Source organism: Trematomus bernacchii, unplaced genomic scaffold (genome assembly GCF_902827165.1).
Source record: "Trematomus bernacchii unplaced genomic scaffold, fTreBer1.1, whole genome shotgun sequence".
Classification (NCBI taxonomy): Eukaryota; Metazoa; Chordata; class Actinopteri; order Perciformes; family Nototheniidae; genus Trematomus; species Trematomus bernacchii.
The window spans coordinates 24,496,819-24,517,356 of NW_022987720.1; the positions used below are offsets into that span (position 1 = coordinate 24,496,819).

At 40.7% G+C, this 20,538-nt stretch overlaps 1 protein-coding gene and 4 non-coding genes across 5 annotated transcripts in view; 4 read left to right on the forward strand and 1 right to left on the reverse strand.

Annotated features, from left to right (window-relative positions):
• Positions 1-426: 426 nt before the first annotated feature.
• trnar-ccu lies at positions 427-499 on the forward strand. The gene has a single exon. It is a non-coding gene; the product is annotated as a tRNA-Arg (tRNA).
• A 762-nt stretch (positions 500-1,261) lies between these two features.
• trnar-ccu lies at positions 1,262-1,334 on the forward strand. The gene has a single exon. It is a non-coding gene; the product is annotated as a tRNA-Arg (tRNA).
• Positions 1,335-3,056: 1,722 nt separating this feature from the next.
• On the forward strand, positions 3,057-3,129 carry trnar-ccu. The gene has a single exon. It is a non-coding gene; the product is annotated as a tRNA-Arg (tRNA).
• Positions 3,130-3,409: 280 nt separating this feature from the next.
• Positions 3,410-3,482, forward strand: trnar-ccu. The gene has a single exon. It is a non-coding gene; the product is annotated as a tRNA-Arg (tRNA).
• A 13,419-nt stretch (positions 3,483-16,901) lies between these two features.
• Positions 16,902-20,538, reverse strand: part of LOC117492064 (Na(+)/H(+) exchange regulatory cofactor NHE-RF1-like) — a 33,914-nt gene continuing 30,277 nt past the window's right edge. The window contains exons 5-6 of the mRNA XM_034142207.1: positions 18,436-18,555; positions 16,902-18,186 (exon numbers count right to left, since the gene is read on the reverse strand). Coding sequence (XP_033998098.1) covers positions 18,049-18,186; positions 18,436-18,555 — 258 coding nt within the window. The 3' untranslated portion in view covers positions 16,902-18,048. The remainder of the gene's footprint in view (positions 18,187-18,435; positions 18,556-20,538) is intronic.

Genomic DNA, 20,538 nt, shown 5'->3' on the forward strand with positions numbered 1-20,538 from the left:
TGTTCCAATGTCCAGGATGCTTGGAATTCTACCGTGGCCGGCGTCCTTCGTTGCGGTAAATTTCGAGGCTGCACATGTGTATCCTCCGCGGTCTTAAAATCCCCACAATGCTTTGCGCACGGACCAATTTCCAAAATCGTTGGCGGAAAATGTAAGGCGGGGCCTCTCATATGACGCACACCTGCACACTTGCTAGCCTGTTCCACTCTTCGTTCTCCGAATGCCAGGAAGGATTCTTGCCTAGCCTCTGAAGGACCTGACTCGGAAGACATGTCCCACCAAGGAAGCGTCCTCGACATTGAGAAACACCCAAGGAGTGCAAAATCTCCTAAATCTTTACTCGAGCAGCGTGTTGGTTTAAAAAAGCACATAGTTAGTTGATCGGAGACCACCTATGTCACATGGTCATTAACTGATGGTTTTATAGCCCCAGTGGCCTAATGGATAAGGCACTGGCCTCCTAAGCCAGGGATTGTGGGTTCGAGTCCCATCTGGGGTGACATTTAAAGTGGCAATCATTAGGACTAGGATCAATAAAAAAACACAAGCTACAAAAGAGTCCTGAGGCAAGGCAGGAAAGCCCGAACTGTGCATGGCTTCGTGTACAATAAGAGAGGTAAACACTGTGCATGGCTTCAATAAGAGAGGTAAATACTGAATCAGTGTTCATAAGATTGATCAGTGTCAAAAAAGACAGTCTACATATGACCAAACAAATATGTTTTCGTAATGTTGTCCTGTGGAGGTCTCATACGGGGTGTTTCTCAATGTCGAGGAAGGCTGCTCCAGAGCCTCTATTTCAAGGATGCTACGTCATCGAGTCCCGCCGAAGGACTGTTCCAATGTCCAGGATGCTTGGAATTCTACCTTGGCCGGCGTCCTTCGTTGCGGGAAATTTCGAGGCTGCACATGTGTATCCTCCGCGGTCTTAAAATCCCCACAATGCTTTGCGCACGGACCAATTTCCAAAATCGTTGGCGGAAAATGTAAGGCGGGGCCTCTCATATGACGCACACCTGCACACTTGCTAGCCTGTTCCATTCTTCGTTCTCCGAATGCCAGGAAGGATTCTTGCCTAGCCTCTGAAGGACCTGACTCGGAAGACATGTCCCACCAAGGAAGCGTCCTCGACATTGAGAAACACCCAAGGAGTGCAAAATCTCCTAAATCTTTACTCGAGCAGCGTGTTGGTTTAAAAAAGCACATAGTTAGTTGATCGGAGACCACCTATGTCACATGGTCATTAATTGATAGTTTAAAAGCCCCAGTGGCCTAATGGATAAGGCACTGGCCTCCTAAGCCAGGGATTGTGGGTTCGAGTCCCATCTGGGGTGAAATGTTTGTATTAGCAATATGTCTGACATGGCATAGTGACCAGCCTTTACATCGGACCAAAAAAATGGGCACTATCAAAGAGTCCTCTAGCCAGAACAGGACATGTTGCAAGAGTCTTATGTATACAATAACAAGGGAAATTGAATTAATCTTTTAAATAAGGTTGATCAAGTGTCAAAAAAGACAAATCATAGACACTCTGCGTCTGACCGTACAATTTATCTTTTCACAATTGTGTCTTCTCTGTGGATCTGTGGATAAGAAGTGCAACACGTAAAAATCCCAAATCTTTGTTGTGTGTTTATTTTTTGGTTTCCATAGAGGGCTTCCACACTCCCCCCCCCCACCCCCCCTGAAATGATTATGTGCATAATGATTTGGAGGAAGGGGACAGTCGGTCGTGATGTAAGAGTCTGTGTGAGAGCTTGTTGGCAGGCGGCTTGGTGTGGGAGGTGGACACGCTCATCACTGTGATGGATACAGGAAGCACTTTGAGGCAGGATGATGAGGGCCAAAAGTAGCACAGCAGAGTATGCAGTGGTGTGTGTGTGTGTGTGTGTGTGTGTGTGTGTGTGTGTGTGTGTGTGTGTGTGTGTGTGTGTGTGTGTGTGTGTGTGTGTGTGTGTGTGGGTAGTGTGCATTGTATTATTAGCTGAGGCAGGGCAGCTGGGGTTTGAAGTGCCCCACTGTAACTGTACCTATAGCAGCAGTTGTGATCCTCTGGTATAAATAGTGCGGTGGGCATGTGGGCAGGCAGTTACGACACAATGGCAGAATTTCGGTGTTCTTTCAGGGAGGTTTGAGAATGTGACACCCTGCAGACGTGGACCCCCCCCCCCCCAGATGCTACACTGAGGCTTGAAGGTTACATCAAGGTGGGGATAAATGTGCAGTAACCAGCTTATTCTCCTGTTTCATCATGTAAACATAAAAGGTAGTTCACTTTTAAAACGTTTAAGATCATCTTACAGTTTTTAAGATATCAGCTTAATCGTTTCTTTGACAGTTAGAGGAGAAGATTGATAATACTTAAATGTCTGTGCTAATTATTTGAAGCTACTGCCAGCAGCCAATTAGCTTAGTTTAGAACAAAGGCTAAACACAGCTAGCATAGCTCTTATCAAAATGTAACAGAAAGAAACATTACACCTCGACTCAATTGCTTAACACTAAAACTAAAGTGTTAAAAACAAAGAGAAATCCTTTTTCACAGGTTTGCTGGGTTTTTCTTTTTGGGTCGAGGAAGTTACTTCCAATAGTCTCCATTGGTTGCCTTGTAACTACTCAGAGAGACACAACCCCTGCCCCAGGAGTTTTAGAGGTGCTGGTACCTTTGGACAGATCCCGGCTAGTTTCTTTCTCCTAATGTATGTCTTTATGCAAAGCTAAGCTAACCAACTGCAGACTCAACCTCATGTTCTTGCTGCCAACATGATTGTGGTATCAATATTCACACTCAACTCTTAGCAAGTAAGCTAAACTTATTCTGTTGATAAAAATGAATCATCCTGTCATTCAAGTCTCAAAGAGGCCCTAGTATGATTATGGGGGTTTTCCTTTTCCTGTAGTTTGTTATATAGGTTTTTGTGCATGTAAATGGTCTGCAAAGGCTAAAATCATATTTGCCTCCTTTAACAGGATAGACCTAAACCATTACTCAAGCAGCTTGTCGGTTTTAGAACTTGCAGAATCAGTTAAACAAAGACCACCTATGAGACACAGCCCCAGTGGCCTAATGGATAAGGCACTGGCCTCCTAAGCCAGGGATTGTGGGTTCGAGTCCCATCTGGGGTGACATTTATAGTGGCAATCATTAGGACTAGGAACGATAAAAAAACATACAACTACCAAAGAGTCCTGAGGCAAAGCAGGTCTTGTGAGGACCTGTCCAGGCCTCATAAGGAGTGCAACATGTAAATCAAAAACTGCGTTGTATTGTTGTTTTTTTGGTATTTGCCTCCTTTAACAGGATACTACTAAATCTTTACTTGAGCAGCATGATGGTTTTAAAAAGCACATAGTTAGTTGATCGGAGACCACCTATGTCACATGGTCATTAACTGATGGTTTTATAGCCCCAGTGGCCTAATGGATAAGGCACTGGCCTCCTAAGCCAGGGATTGTGGGTTCGAGTCCCATCTGGGGTGACATTTATAGTAGCAATCATTAGGACTATAGGATCAATAAAAAAAACTTAAACTACCAAAGAGTCCTGAGGCAAGGCAGGAAGGCTTGTGAGTTGGTGTACAATTAGAGAGGTCAACACTGAATCAGTCTTCTTAATAAGGTTATGTTCCCAAACCCCCCTCCTGAAACACCTCCATTGGACTCTTTTGTTTACTTCTTTAACATAGTGACATCAATGTAACACTTGTGCTTCTAGCGCTTCAACACATTGTACGTGATAAGCTAAGGGGCGGGACATCTCTAAGCAGTTGACCAATTACAAAAGAGCTGGGCTCTGGTTTCAGACAGAGGGTGAAAAGAGGTGCTGCAGCACAGGAAGTATGAGGGAAAAAAAGAGCTTTTTGAACATTATAGCATGGAGACATGTCCCAGTAGAGGAATACAAATACAAATGAACCTGAAAATTAGCAAAATAGGGCGCCTTTAAAAAAGTAGCTTCAAAGTAACAGCATCCATAATAGGTAATGACAGTTATGAATTCTTATGACTAATCAAACGATGAAGTCTGTCGACACCGTATCTCTCTACGCTTATGAGAGTAATCTGTTTTTAAGTGCATGTAATTGTGGTCTCCCATTAATGATAATATTATATCTGAAATAAATTAGATTTTATTAGTTTGAAAATTATTGTTTTGGGCAAAACAGTATTGCTGGAAAAAAACAATGTGTGTTAGAGTTACTCACACTCTTTCTCATTGCTTTAAAATGTGTCTTCAAAATGTGAAACTCTGCTCTGAGAGTTGTCATAGACTTTTATCTCCTGCCATCTTAACGATGTCTTGGCTGAATTCTGCGTGCTCTCCATTTCACCAGCTCATGATTCTTGTCCTCTCCTGCACCCACTTTATCACTTTCACTGCCACGTGCCCCGAAAACTGTCTCTGGGTGTAAACCAAGGCCAGACGCTCTTCTTAAGTGAGTGTGTCCCTGAGAACACAAAGTGAGGACACACTCCAGGTTCTCCAATTGCTCTGTTATGTCACCACATCACAACACTTGTCCAAGGAGAGTGTAGAAACTGAGAGAGCCACTTCCCCCTCAGAAGATCAGATTGGGCTTTGCAACGAAGCAGAGCCAACGCGTGTTGTTTACACAGCCCGCACAAGACTTATGACATCAATAAATGGCTCGGCTCCAGCTACTGCGCTGCTAATACTACGCATTTAAATCTCTTTGATTTATAACTTGTGGAAGTGTGAAAACTTGTTTGGGTTTGCAGAAATGTCAAAGTAAAGCCAATTGTAATTGGGTTCAAACTACTGATATCAGATGTTCTTTTCCTAATGAGTATTTAAGCTGTCTAATAATTACATACTACTACTTAAAAAGCCGTTAACTTGTTTAACAGAATCTATAAATGGGACCTTTTTGGAACGTATGGTGTATTAACAAGTGCAGTTCACACTGACATTGCTTCTTTTTTGGACTCTTACATTTGATCTTTGTGTATAATATTTTTACAGTATCTTTAGATTTGTAGGTTGTACAACTTACACCACCCAAACAATTGCAGTATGGATAAGGCTTTAACAATCTACATTGGGGCTTCGTTGGGATGACCCCATCATTTCTAAAAACCTGTACGACCATGCAGAGAGAGCAATTATGTCATGGTAAAATAACAATAAGAATGTATATTTATGATGCAAAATACATTTATGCAGCTATACAACATATAGCGTTTGGGGGATTTTTTTGTCAGTGTATGTGAAATTCCAAAACAGAAAAAGTTAAGTGTGAGAACTGGTAGATATGGGGAAACTTAAGGGAAATTACATTACATTACATGTCACTTGTTAGACGCTTTTATCCAAAGCGACTTACATACTCAATACTGTGGGCAATCCCCACAGGAGCAATTTGGGGTGAAGTGTCTTGCCCAGGGACACAATGACATGCTGACTGCAGTGGGGTTTGAACCTGTGACCCCCTGATCCCAACACCGACACTCAACCCACTGCACCACACGCCTCCCCACATAAATATACGCAATATTAGAATTTGAGTTGTTAATATTTTCCTTAAAAACGTGGATGAACATTTTTAGCATTCCTGACTGCACTTCCTAGATGGGACTTTCTTTTAAAAGAGCTGTTGTAGAAAATGCTTATGCTAATAAGACAATGAGCGCATTCACTAATTGTGTGTCCCCCCCCTGCTCAGCGGTGCATCTCTCTCTGGCAGGTTAGCTGGAGCAGTTTGGCATTCTTGGAGCCTCAGAGTATATTTAACCCTGTGGCTCCCCTGCCGGATGGCCCCGCCATATACGGGCCTGAGCTGGGCAGGCTGGGAATGACTGAGTGCACACGGGCAGGAGAAACAGCAGCGGCGACAGGATGATGGATGAGTGTTGAGCAAGACGGAGGAAGTCCACTATCAATGAGAGGGAGACGTGGAGGAAAAGAGAGTTTATCGACATTTTGCTTGTGTTTTATCGACCAGCTGTGGCAGACTCTTTTTTTGGCCAGTTTATTGGATGAAAACAGTCTAATAAAAGGTGTATGATAAAGAAATGAAGAGGGATGAAAGATGCTGCAGGTTCAGTTGAGTTTGATTGGTGGCTTTTATCAACTGATGTCCGTTTTCACCAAACTTAAAGTGGCACACACACACCACAGCCCCCTTAAAATGTCCGTCAGAAGCTCTTGGCAGTGTGTATGCAATCTTTAATCAGAAAAACAAGCAGCCATGCGAGAGAGTATAGAAATGTGACCTTGCAGACAGAAGTGTCAAAATTTCTGAGCATGTCACAGTATGTTCAAGTGTGAGTGTGAGACACACAGACAGACAGAGAGTATGGTATGCATCAGACAGGTGTGTGTGTGTGTGTTTCTGTGTGACAGGTGTTTAACTGGAATGGTGCTAAGCTTTAAGTGCTGTCCCCAACCAAGCCCTATTCCTGGGCATACACAGACTCTCTCTCTCCCTCACACACACACACACCAAACAGTAATCACCAATATGACGATACAATAATGTTCCTGTACAAAGGTTGAGTACTTTCTGATAAAGTGGTATCCTTTTATCATCAACAAGCAAAAACATACACACACGTTTTGTTTCCCAGAGGGTAATTTCATACGTGACATCCAACTGACCGCTTATTTAGCCCCTCCCTTAAACACAGATTGACCAATCATAGCTTAGCATCCGTAGCATAACTAGGCACGACAGTTCTGTCTTTGGAGTTCTTCTCTGTGTTAAGTAAGAGAGATACTCACTTAGAATCGCATGAATGTAGCCATCAATTAAGAATTTGAGACCATTAATTGAGTGCTAAACACAGGCATAACTCAGCTTTACCAAATACAAGTCAAGTGGAGACTCAATTTACAACTATTCATGTAGCTAACGTAATTAGCTATGGTTGATGTTTTCTGCCAGTGAAAGTTTACGTTTCAGTTGACAAAACTCAACGTTTGATCGGATAGAAATGAGAATCTGCTTTTGTTGAATTCTGTAAGTATTTATAAGTATTTTGAGCATTGTTATCATCAAACTGCTGTGTGAATATATGGCAGGCATTGCAAAGCATGCGTTCAGTTGTGTAGGTGTAAAGCATTTTTTGAAATTGTGAAAAGCAATTGTGAAACACAATATAAAGATATTATATTTCTGTAGATTACTACTTTACTACATAATACTGTCTCAATCATGACAATGCATGTACATCTAATTATTCATGTTCATAGGTTAAACCAATAGTTGCAGTTTTTACAGATAAACCAATGACAAATGGCTATTTAAGTAGCTAACAACCATATTATAGTTTCTCACTTGTGGCACAGGGAGCATTGACTCAAAAACACTGGATGCAGATGACTGTACATGCAGTCAGATTGTAGGTTGGGGTATATCTGAGGGCAGGGCTGCAGGACGGTGACCCCCGGGCCCATAAATCACTCGCAGTATGCACGGAGCTCGATTACCGCTCCGGAGCTGGAACCAAACGAGCCCAATGCTGAAAGAGGAGCCAAGTAAATAATATAACAATGAGTCCATCACTGCACAATTCTCTGTGGGAGCCTACGATGGGCACTCAGCACAGTAGCCATGGCTTTTTAGGAAAATAAAAGAGCCGATTTAATGTTTAAATTCTAGAATAAATTGTCATATTTGTTCATAAAAGTAAGAAAATCTTTTTTCCGTAGTTAATAATAATAATCAATTTTATTTATAAGCGCACTTTTAATTTGAGTAAACAAAACTCAAAGTGCTACAGAGTAAAATGGTTGAAACAAAACAACAAAAACAAATAAAACAACAAAATAAAAGCAGTGACGTTTACGCCGGCATGGCAACAGTTAGTTATTGGAAGTTTGGGGACACAACATTTAGAATTTATTTGAAAAGTCTATGTCCTAAATATATAAAGCTAGTTTGTTTTGTCTTTAATGGCCTGGAAAATGAAGGTAATTGACAGTGAAAGGGGTCACGGCTACAAAGGACCGCAAAAATATTTAGCGGAACAGAAGGTCTCATTTCTCCAGAGCCAGTTGACAACACTTCCTATTAATAGTGTGGATTGTCCTTGGGTATTTTTATAAAAGGAGATGGGGTGTGAGAGTGTGCATGAGGAAAGTAAGGCAGAAGGGGATAAAGCTTTCTCAGAGAAGACAGAGAGAAAGAAGCTCATATTACAGCGGCCTTACGCACCGCTCGGCTAATGCGTCAGACTTTGCCTTCACTCATTGACTTCTGCTACCGCAAATATTCTCCTTCATCCTTCTACGCACACTTGGTGTCAGTGTGTTTGCTTCCATCCATCTGTTAGTATGTGCATTTTAAATATGTGTATTAAAAAGCACAAATGAAATTGCAGAAAAATGGGAAACCTTTTGATATATTGCAAAAATGTAAACGATTAAATAGGGTTGAAAAGTTGGTGCATCGGTAAAAGCAAAATACGACAAATAAAAAATGTTGACGGACATGAACCACGTTATTTCAACGTCCACTAAAGCTTCTGTTCTGCTAAAGAACACAAAATAGCAGCAAATTAAAAACATTTTCCTCATCGCGCCACACAGATCTGAGGCAACCTTCCTCACATTAATACATGCCACGTAATATTACCATTCAGTTTTCTATGTTGTTTTCCACCGTTTGAGGTTCAACGTTGGCTATTTAAGTACTTATTTTATCATCATCTTATCTGCAAATTATATTTGACCTGAAAAATTGGCGCCACCTACTGATAATTTCCACGAACCAAGTCGCATTTCATTTAATCGCATTTTCGTTGCTGATTTTCTCCAAATTCAGTGAACATTTGAGATACATTTGCATGGAAAACCTGACTACTTATTCCATGTTATTGTCCATCATTTTCCCACAAAACTTTCCACACACACACACACCGCTGGTCTATTTTTAGCATGCTGTGGGGTTTGAAGGTAGAGTTGTGTCGACCCCTTGTCTCACCCGAGCTCCAGGCCTTAAAAGGACCCCCCGGCGGACACTGTTACCTAGCAACCCACTGTGTTTGCACCTAAGCTGTGAAGGTCCAGCGCCCGGCCCGCACCTGCCCTTCATCATCTTAATTATCAACGTCACCATCCCCCATCCTCCTTCATATCATCATTGTAATCGTGGTGTGCTAATGCAGCTGAGAGTGTGAGTGTGGAGTTACAAGTTATATCTGGTTAGCGTGTAATGACTTACTGACATGTCAAGAATCTGACTTAACAGCAGGGGAGTACAAAGTACTCAGCTCTTCTTAAAGGTACCTGTAATACCAAAGGGTAGAATTAGTATCTTGCATCACAAATACTTAAAGGTCCCCTATTATACTGTTTTTCATCAATATATTGTAGGTCTCAGATATATTCAAAACATGTCTCTGAAGTGTTTGGCTCGAAATACCAAACAGATCATTGCAGCATCCCATAATCCCCTCTGTTTCAGCCCTGTTTCAAAAGCGCTGATTCTCTGTCTGTTACTTTAGATGAAAATAAGGAGCCACTCCCCACGCCCCTCTGAGAGATATTTGGTTAAAAAAAAACACAATGGTGCTCTAGGAGGAGATTCAGGTGATAAGGTGGGGGGGGGGGGGGGGGGGGGGGGGGGGGGGTTACCTTGGTTGGTTATTGGCTAATGGTTACACAAGCCAAAAAATCGTAAATGGATCAGGACAAAAAGTGAGCGAATCTTTTTTCCTGAAACTTACCGAATCTCTTTACACAGAGGGGACACATGTTTATGTGGATTTTGCACAATAGGTGACCTTTAATATCTACAAAACTTAAAACACTAAATCAGCATGCTTGCCTTTTATTTGAATTTAATAAATTATCATGTATTTTTGTATTATTAATCGAAATCCGAATCTTCAGAGTAACCTAAATTGTCAGATAAATGTTATAGAGTAAAAAGTACAATATTAGCTGAGTAAATACACTAAGTTACTGTTCATTCTGTAATGTATTTCTCACATTTCTGTAGAATTTAGTTACAGTGGGCTCATCAGTGCTCACAAACACACTTTGTAAAGTGCAATGAGTTGCAGAAACAAAGAAAGCTTTGAAAAGAAAGTATTGCTGATTACGAATTACAATTATTTCCTTTTTCCTTTCCTTTATTAATTCAATTATTAAGTGGCAATACTTAAAAAAGTACTCCACTAATTTAACATTGCATTGACATTGTCCATTTGGTTTTAGAAAGGGTTTAAATTACCTGGCACCTTCATTCCCCAAACTTTCTCTAGGTTCAGATTTAGGCGTTGTGCACACGGGAACGTTTGCGTTTATGTACAGTATGCGTTTTCAAAAAAGTCTTCCGTTCACATGCATTCGTTTCATTTAACGTGTCTGTTCAAACGAGACCGCTGGAAACGCTGTAGTACATATGCCGGGACTGTAAGTGGCGCTGTAACTTCCGCCACAAAATACACCAAAAGCAGTGAAGAAGACCCCGGAGCAGCCCGGATCAATGTTGCCATGGCTACCCTTCTGTTTATGCCCCGCGGTGGATTTAGCAACATGTAGTTCATGTAATTCTCCATGTCCACTTGTTGCTGATGGTTGTGGTAGAGGAGCTGTAGATTTTGCACTAACATCTGTAGCATGGTCAGTAGCAGTAGCACTAGCAGTAGCTACTGACAGGAGGAAGTGTGTGTGGCGATTGCTGGTATTCAGCGGGATATAGTAATTTCCTCAGCATGTAAATATATGGATAAATGCAACGGGGAAGTTAACTGAAAGAAACCGAATCTGTGGATATTGCATCGACCGACCAAGAAGCACGTCTCCGTGGAGAGGACGCGCTCAGAAAGAGAGATATTCTCTACAAACACCGGGTGAGATCGCTCCTCTGGAACACGCCGGTCCTCGTGTTTCCTTTTTTTGTGTGGATTATAGCCTGAATAGGCCTACAAACATTTCTCTTTTTGCCGCCGACGGGCACAGGAGCAATGAACAATAATGGCCTGGATTAGGCAGTAAAGACAATTTTGGTGTATCGCAGAGCGGACTGTTTAATTTTGTTTGTGTTGTTTGGCTGGAAAATTGTCAATATAATGGATCAATGCATGAAATCTGACTCTGTTTATTTTGTTTAAGGAGTATATTGGGCGTTAACAATTCTGGTTTGCCTTTTATAATATTATTTCATTCAACACATTAACACAGCTATTTTTGATAGTTGATCGTTACAGATGGCTACTGGCCATGCTACAGCAGTGAGCAGCAGAGGCGGGGAGAGGTGGGGCTATCGTTATTTTTTCAGGAAATATTCGTATAGAGGCGATTACACGGACTCGTTTGACCCCCCAGAGAGTTTCGTTTGCAAATCTATCCACCTTGGGACCCGTTATCGTTTGTGGGGTCCGTTTCTATCGGCCTCATGTAAATAATAGGGCTATACGCAAGAGAAACTATGCAGATACAAGCCGCTTTGTCCTCGTGTAAACGGCACCTTAGAGGAGTTTTGTGTGCAAACATAAACAACATCATTCAGGTAACTGCAGCTTTAGGCCCCGTCCACACGGAAACGAAAATGAAAACGAACCGATGTCGATATCAAAAAAGTCTTCCATCCACACGGAATCGGCTCAAGAAACGTGTCCGTCCACACGAGACCGCTCGACCCACTGGAGGCACTGTAGTACATATGCCGGGCCTGTAAGTGGCGCTGTACTTCCGCCACAAAATACACCAAAAGCAGCGAAGAAGACCCCCCGAGCATGGTTGCCATGGTTGCCTGGCTGCCCTTCTGGTTATTCTCCGCGGTGGATTTAGCAACATGTAGTTCATGTAGTCCTCCATGTCCACTTGTTGCTAATAGTTGTGGTAGAGGAGCTGTAGATTTTGCACTAACATCTGTAGCATGGTCAGTAGCAGTAGCACTAGCAGTAGCTACTGACAGGAGGAAGTGTGTGTGGCGATTGCTGGTATTCAGCGGGATATAGTAATTTCCTCAGCATGTAAATATATGGATAAATGCAACGGGGAAGTTAACTGAAAGAAACCGAATCTGTGGATATTGCATCGACCGACCAAGAAGCACGTCTCCGTGGAGAGGACGCGCTCAGAAAGAGAGATATTCTCTACAAACACCGGGTGAGATCGCTCCTCTGGAACACGCCGGTCCTCGTGTTTCCTTTTTTTGTGTGGATTATAGCCTGAATAGGCCTACAAACATTTCTCTTTTTGCCGCCGACGGGCACAGGAGCAATGAACAATAATGGCCTGGATTAGGCAGTAAAGACAATTTTGGTGTATCGCAGAGCGGACTGTTTAATTTTGTTTGTGTTGTTTGGCTGGAAAATTGTCAATATAATGGATCAATGCATGAAATCTGACTCTGTTTATTTTGTTTAAGGAGTATATTGGGCGTTAACAATTCTGGTTTGCCTTTTATAATATTATTTCATTCAACACATTAACACAGCTATTTTTGATAGTTGATCGTTACAGATGGCTACTGGCCATGCTACAGCAGTGAGCAGCAGAGGCGGGGAGAGGTGGGGCTATCGTTATTTTTTCAGGAAATATTCGTATAGAGGCGATTACACGGACTCGTTTGACCCCCCAGAGAGTTTCGTTTGCAAATCTATCCACCTTGGGACCCGTTATCGTTTGTGGGGTCCGTTTCTATCGGCCTCATGTAAATAATAGGGCTATACGCAAGAGAAACTATGCAGATACAAGCCGCTTTGTCCTCGTGTAAACGGCACCTTAGAGGAGTTTTGTGTGCAAACATAAACAACATCATTCAGGTAACTGCAGCTTTAGGCCCCGTCCACACGGAAACGAAAATGAAAACGAACCGATGTCGATATCAAAAAAGTCTTCCATCCACACGGAATCGGCTCAAGAAACGTGTCCGTCCACACGAGACCGCTCGACCCACTGGAGGCACTGTAGTACATATGCCGGGCCTGTAAGTGGCGCTGTACTTCCGCCACAAAATACACCAAAAGCAGCGAAGAAGACCCCCCCGAGCATGGTTGCCATGGTTGCCTGGCTGCCCTTCTGGTTATTCTCCGCGGTGGATTTAGCAACATGTAGTTCATGTAGTCCTCCATGTCCACTTGTTGCTAATAGTTGTGGTAGAGGAGCTGTAGATTTTGCACTAACATCTTTATCATGGTCAGTAGCGTCTGGAGCACGAACGCAACCCTGTGATCCGCCATTGTTGTTGTTGTTGGCGAAACGCATCAGCAATGACGCCGGTGACGCGGGGGTGAGCAGCAGAGGTGGGGAGAGGCGGGGCTATGGCGTCATCGTTATCAGGAAATGATCGTATAGGGCGTACATACGGAGCCGTTTGGCCCCCGAGAGCGTTTCGTCCGCAGATCTACCCACCTTGGGAGCCGTTATCACAGGGCTATCGGATCGGGCTCCGAATCCGCGTTTCCGTGTCGGCCTCGTGTGGACGAACCGTCTATAGAGAGGCGAAGTCCCGCCCATCTACTTCCGGGACCTTTTTTCGGAAAAATTATGTATTGAAGTCAATGGGGAGAGAAAACGTATCTTTCGATCCCGTTTGAATTGTGCCACGAATTACACATATGATGTTTGTCAATCTTAAAAAATAATTTCCACGTCAAAAAAGTCAGTTTGTCGTAAAACTGTTGAAATATAAGACTATGAAAAATACGCAACTAGAAAGACTACAAATCCCAGAATCCCGGTCCCGCATGCTGGCTCTTACGGAACCAACTAACTCCCCTTTTGTGTATGTACAGCTCTCAACATGCCCAGACTTGTAGTGATTTTCACCTCTTTTAAAACTTTTCGCCTCATTCTGAAAGAAAGAAGTGAAATGTGCCAACGTGACGGCCGTCTTGGTGTGTGGTGCGAGACGGGAGATGTAGTTCATTGAGCGGTTTCACACACAAAAAAGTGTTACCTCACAGTTTTACGACACATTTTTATTTTTTTGACTTGCAAAATTATCTTTTAAATTGACAAACATCATATGTGTAATTCGTGGCACAATTCAAACGGAATCGAAAGATAATCTTTCTCTCCCCATTGACTTCAATACATAATTTTTCCAAAATAAGGTCCCATGGAGCTCCCCCGGAAAGGGCGGGACTTCGCCTCTCTATACGATAGAGAACGTTAGCGGATTCAACACGTTTCGTCCCCGTGTACTGTTTGGGCCTTAGTTTCCCAATGAATAGCGAAACATTCAAATTAGCTGCTGATTTTTCATAGAGGTGTTCATATAAAATAAAGAAAATTCCATGCAAAGAAGTGTGTGCTACTTTTTAAGTTTTAAGTGATTTCGTCATTAGGTTACATGACATAGAGGTTTTCAATTAAATAACAGCTGATTTTGCCATAAAAATATTCACACAAAAAAGAACTCTGACTTTTTCCAATTAAAAAATAGGTAGGCTACGTCCTAGTTGTCCAGTGTTGTTATACAATGCTGCATTGATTGTGTGTCATTGGATGGGGAGTAAGAATTCGCCTTAAGAAAAGTGAATAACCAAACCAAAAACCAACTTCATGGCAGTACATTAAACAAACTTCCCATGTTTCCTTTTTTGATAACATGAAAAATATTACAATTAGACTTACACTTTAAGCATAAAACATATTTGAGACACTAAATAGTCACAAATCACAGTTAAAAATAGGCACAACGTGTTTTAAATGGAATAAACTTAGTCGCTTAGCAACTTAGCAAAAGTAGAACTGAAGCTAACATTAGCTTACCTGGCAATTGAAGAGATGCTAATCAAGATGAAACCGGCACTTCTGGTGGACTCTCATGTCTTCTGCAGGGAGATATCTTCACTGTTTTGTGATACATGCTCAACCACAATATCCATTTTGGCTCAGTTCCCACTGTTGTAATGTTTGTGTAGCTCAATGTGGATCAACTAGCCGAGGCCTACTTCTAACATGGCGACTCGGAATCACCATGACTTGTCCTCATTGGCAAACAGCTCTGCAAAACTTCCTGTTAGTTTTAGTTCATCTCCAAATAATGTTTTAAATGAAGGACAGTAGTACAGTGACAGAACAATTATACAGGGATTACATACGGGAATAGAACTAACTAAGTATTATCAAATAGACATGACTGAAATATTTAATAGATTGATAAGGAAGAATGTAAGTGGAGAAAGTTGAGAGTTCAGTATAGCCTAAGGGGCCATATTAGTGCTAAACATAACTAGTGTTGTAAAGTAACTAGGAGATTTACTAAAGTACTGTACTTAAATACAATTTTGAGGAACTTGTATTTTACAGGCCTTTTACTATAACAGAGTATTCCTACACTCTGTAACTTTCTACTTGTACTTAAAAGATATGGTAGACCAGCATAACTACCAGCTTCACCATCAAAAAACATGGTAGCATGAATTCCATGCTGGTCTATGCTGGTTTTTTCAGCAGGGTAGTACTTATTCTACCTCTGGGCTTAACTATATTAAAGTATAAATGAACAGATATTACAGACATGGTGATTTTCTATACATTTGGCTCGGTCCAAAGGTAATACAATCTGCCTTCAAGCACCTTTGTTTGCCATTTCACATTATGTCTTATTTCCAAAAGGGTAACTGTAGGCTATTCCCCTGTTTCAGCTAACTCGCTGCACATTATTTGCTGAAAGATAAAGGTGATTAATTAGCCCCAAATGAATAACAGTGCTGATATCCAATGGTAAAATGTCATAATCATTATCTCCACAACAAACTTTGAAGACCTCACCTTTGAACATCATACAGTTATTATTATGATACTGCTGTTATCTTTAATAGCCAATTATAACAACCATCATCATCATGATCATCTTTCTATGCCCAGTCACCATTTTATACCATGTACGGAGGATGTCCGTCAATGTCATGAAGTCTAATTATGTTAATTACCCCAGAGAGGCACAGAGGGAGCGGCACAGAGTGTGACAGTGAGCTGTGATTATGATGGCAGCGCTAGGAGGAGAGTGGAGGAGCAGAAAGGTTGAGGCCATTACTAAGAGACAGCTGCTGGAGACAGAGTGGCATGTTGGAGGGCAGAGGAGGAGCTCAGACACTGAACCATGCAACCAGGAGGTCTGGGAAAACAGCTTGAGGGCATAAAATATGACAACACATAATTTGTCAGTAAATTAAGGGGTCAAAATGGGTGGTGATGCTTTACAAACTGCTTCAGTTAAAGGAACAGTTTAATAAGGAGGCTAAGAAGTTTGACACTAATGGGGTCAGATTGATGACATTTCCTGAATAAAAGATTCCACAGAGAGGAAGCATTAAATGCAAACAAACTTTATAAAATGTTATCTATATTATTTATATCTATATCATCTCTGTAGCATGATATTTGGCATCTATGACCACATAACACAGTTTTTCCATTTGACTGGTGAAAGGTCTAAGAGAGACATCAAGATTTCTGTCCTGTCTGAGTCAATGTTGTCACATTAAACTTGCAATAACTCATATTTATGGCCACTTGGTGGCAGTGGAATCAAGCCATGAGCACAACATTGATCAACTCCCTGTTGCTTTACTGCAAATCCCTCTTGTAACATGAATGAACACTTAATAAAGTACAAACTTGTTGCTCATGCATTTTTTTAGTGTGCAAATGAAGGGTTTTTATATCAGTACCATGTTTGGATTATTGAAAGACGGTACAATGTATTACTTCTCCAGTTGATGTGCTAATTCAAATTCCTGATTCAGTGCAATACGACAAATACACTACATGCATTTAATGATGTGTGGTCATTATTGTTTTATAAAGTTTATGATATTACATATAACTGTCGGATAAACTGTGTAGAACAACATCATATTTCAAAATTAAGAGATTATTTCTAAACTTCACAGTTTTCCTCTTAAAAGTATGTCACAAACACATGTCTTAAAAGCAGTTTCAACAGCACACCAGCACACACCTTGTCAACATTAATACATTTTATTTTTTATCACAATTAAATAAAAACAACCTCACTGGATCTTGTTTTGTGTGATGACTGATTTATTACAGTATAGAAATTGCTTACTTCTTACATAAGCTACAAAAAAACATCTTCATATAATTAAATCCTTAATTTGGAAAAATCATCACTATTCTCAATACTGCACAAATGCATAACATCTAGTGACGAACGGACAATCTTTTAGAAATACATCTCAAAGTTACATCATTATTTTTCTTATAAGACATTGATAGAAATGTGTAAAAATCTAATTTCTCAAGCGAGCGATACAAATATCCGATATGCTCAAAATGTGAACTGAACGGCCATTCACAGCGGACATAAGGGCAAAGTGAGGACGATATAAGTTATTCAAAATAAACTGTAGTTCACATTTAATAAAAGGTGATATCAAGAAGTCATAAGATGAAATCATGCACAGTAGCAAGAAACGGTTAAAACAGTGGAATTATGTTAAAACGATATATATGTATTTATATATACATACAATATAAGAGAGCCCATTTTGAAGCAACGGTCTTTCCAGTTTAAAGCCATCAGGGAATCATTTTCAGGATCTTGTTATAACAAGCAATGGTGATAACAAAAAAAAGAAGCTTACTATGTAAACTGTAAATAAATTGCTGTTCAGTCAGATGTTAATCCCTACAAACTAAAATAAAAAAGGTCAATTGATTGTCTGGCTGGTTTAATTCCTGTTATTCTAGTGTTTAAAATGTTAGTAAACACTTTTTAAAGACAGATAAGCAGACGGAGGAGGAAGGTCATTAAACTTCCACAGGCACCAGACTCTGACCAGCAGGGACTGTCAGGGTCCACAAACACACAAACAAACACACATTTTCAACATGGTCCAGTTCTCCTTCATTGGCATATACATCTTTCATTGTTAGTAGCACATTATACACATAATATATCTGGGTTAAAATAACATAAAGAGTAATAATAAGAGGAAGAATACTATATTTTACAGAACGGCTTGATTTGTCTGATGCCAATAGTTAAAATGCTCATTTAATGTCATGATATTTAAAAAAAAAAAATGTCTTTCTGATGTCTCTGTGTAAGAATAACTGTATAAAATATGTGTGTGCAGAGCTGAGGCGGCCTATAGGTTGCTGAAGAGTTCATTTTTCTTGGTCCAGTCCATGGGGGGGGCTTTCTTGTTGGAGCGTTTCTGGTGGGCGAGCTCTTTGACCTGCTGCAGGGACAGGTTGAGCGCCGGGATGGCGTCCGCAACAAAACCCTGAGTGATGAGAAACAGAGGAGGGGAATATGTTTAATGTTTTGTCACAAAATGCCACCTTAAAGAACAATATTGAAGTGATTCACACGGTGTCCTTATACTGTAGAGTGGTGCAGGAATGAGTCCTAAAGCCGGACATTAGTTAGCATTTTAGCACTTTTGGGTTCCCCTGTTTTGAAGTAAAAGATTTATTGAATGAGATTTTGGTAAAATGCCTGAAATAAAGTACTACAGGGTTGTGAAATGTACCTCAGGTGTGGTGTTGGCGGGCGGGGTTGTGAGCGAGGTGTTGGAGGAGGTGTTGGACGGAGAAGGACTGACGGACATCTTTGAGTCCCTCTGTGCCTCTTTGGCCCCTCTACCATTCACCTGGGGACACAAACACTCATCGTCAGCATCACCACAATATAATACTAATGATACAAATCATTACATATAAAAGGCAGGTATATTTTGATAATTGTATCAGTTAAACTACAATTTTGTCTATAAACTTGCCATTTTTATATGAAAAATAAATCCACAATTGATAACATATTAAAACGGTTGATTGTTCTTTTTGTGTCAATCGACTAATTGATAAATCATTGCAGGTGTAATTTAACAAATGTGATTGGATTGTAATTTATTTTCAGCATTGATGCAGTACCAAACCTCACCACAGGGGGTCAGTCTTATATCCGAGTTGTTTTTCCCATTGATTACAAGTTAATAAGAGGTACCTAAAAAGTGTATATCTAACACACAATTAGATAAAGAAAAACGAAATATTGGAAGCTTATATTGAAAGAAAGGAAACGTCTATGCTACTGTGCCGAGTTGCCTTTTAAGCAATTGTACTGTCAACACCTCTATGACAAAAGGCAAAAGCAATTTAGAATACAGTATGTTTTGTAAGAGTGGTGAGTTCTCAGAAACCCTTCCTGCTTCTCTTCCTGTTTGAGTTGCTCATCATTTGATTCAGGTTATTTCCTGCCCTCAGTGTTTGTAAACAGATTGAATGAGTTGCAGGACGAGTCATTTCACTTCCTGCAGCCTCAGTCAAAATGTCAGTGTGTATCAGTGTCACTTTTAACACTGCATTTTTTACCACACAGGCGACTTCTCCTTGACCCCCTGCATCCCCCCCCCCTCCCTATTCCAACCTTTAACAAGCGTCCGCTAAGCAACAATACGAGGAACATGTAACTTCACATACAGTCCCTGAATAACGGGAAGTCCGGGTCAGGCTTCACTTTGCATATTTGGCCAAACGCCCTACGAGAAGTCGACCGCACCTCACAGTGGTTTCTTTTACTTTGTGTCTTCATGCAAGTTTTTCCTGTCTTATCAACACGGATTTACAAACAGGTCTAATGCGTCCGGGCTGGAATAAGACACTCTTGTAACCTGAGAGAGCTTTTAAAAGCATTCTTGAGAAGTTAAAAACACACACACACACACTAGATACACTCACACACACATTATGTTAGGGTACCCTGCACTATTACCGACTAGCATAGGTTTGACATTTAAAATAAATGTATTTAATTTTATTGGGAGAGTCAAATAAAAATATTTATACCACTCTCTTGTCAGTACAATAAAAACATATTATTAATACTAAAATTAAAACACTTTGTTTCCAAAATGCAGAGAAATATTATTTATTTTTCATATTTTGTATTCACTATTAGGCCTGTTTCTTATTGTAATTAATTGTCAATTCCTTTTAATCATTCATATTCTATCTTTTTGGTTTATTTATTCAATTATTACTCTGTTTTCTTTTTCTAGAATCTATTTCATTTTGGGGTAAACTCGTATCGCTATGGTTTTCTCAAACTAGGGTTGGAAAGGGATTGGTGGGATGTGAGGACGAATTGTTCTAAAATGTATATTCTTTTTAATTGGAAAGAGAAAATGCTTTAATTGGAACGCTGTATTGTTGTATCTGTCCTTCAATTATAAAAAAAAAATCCTCCTGACAGCATTTCAAAACTCAGTAATTAACTACGTCCTTTGTATCCTTACACAAACTGAATGTGCCTCCTACTCTATGTGTGTCTAATTGGAATTACTCCCAATTATTTCAGCAGGATTAAACGAAGCCGATACGATCTTCATGGCTTAGCCTAAAAAAAGGACTTTCCAGTTTGAATACACCTTTTGTATAACTGTCGTTCATGCAACTTCATCTACAGCAGGGGTGTCAAACTCAAGGCCCGGGGGCCAAATCCGGCCCGCGACTTCATTTTATGTGGCCCCACAAGAGCTTGCAAAAAATATGATATGTTTATTATACGGTTACATGCTACTTTACAGAGGCACGTTGCCCATAAACTACATGTCCCACAATGCATCTCAAATTTG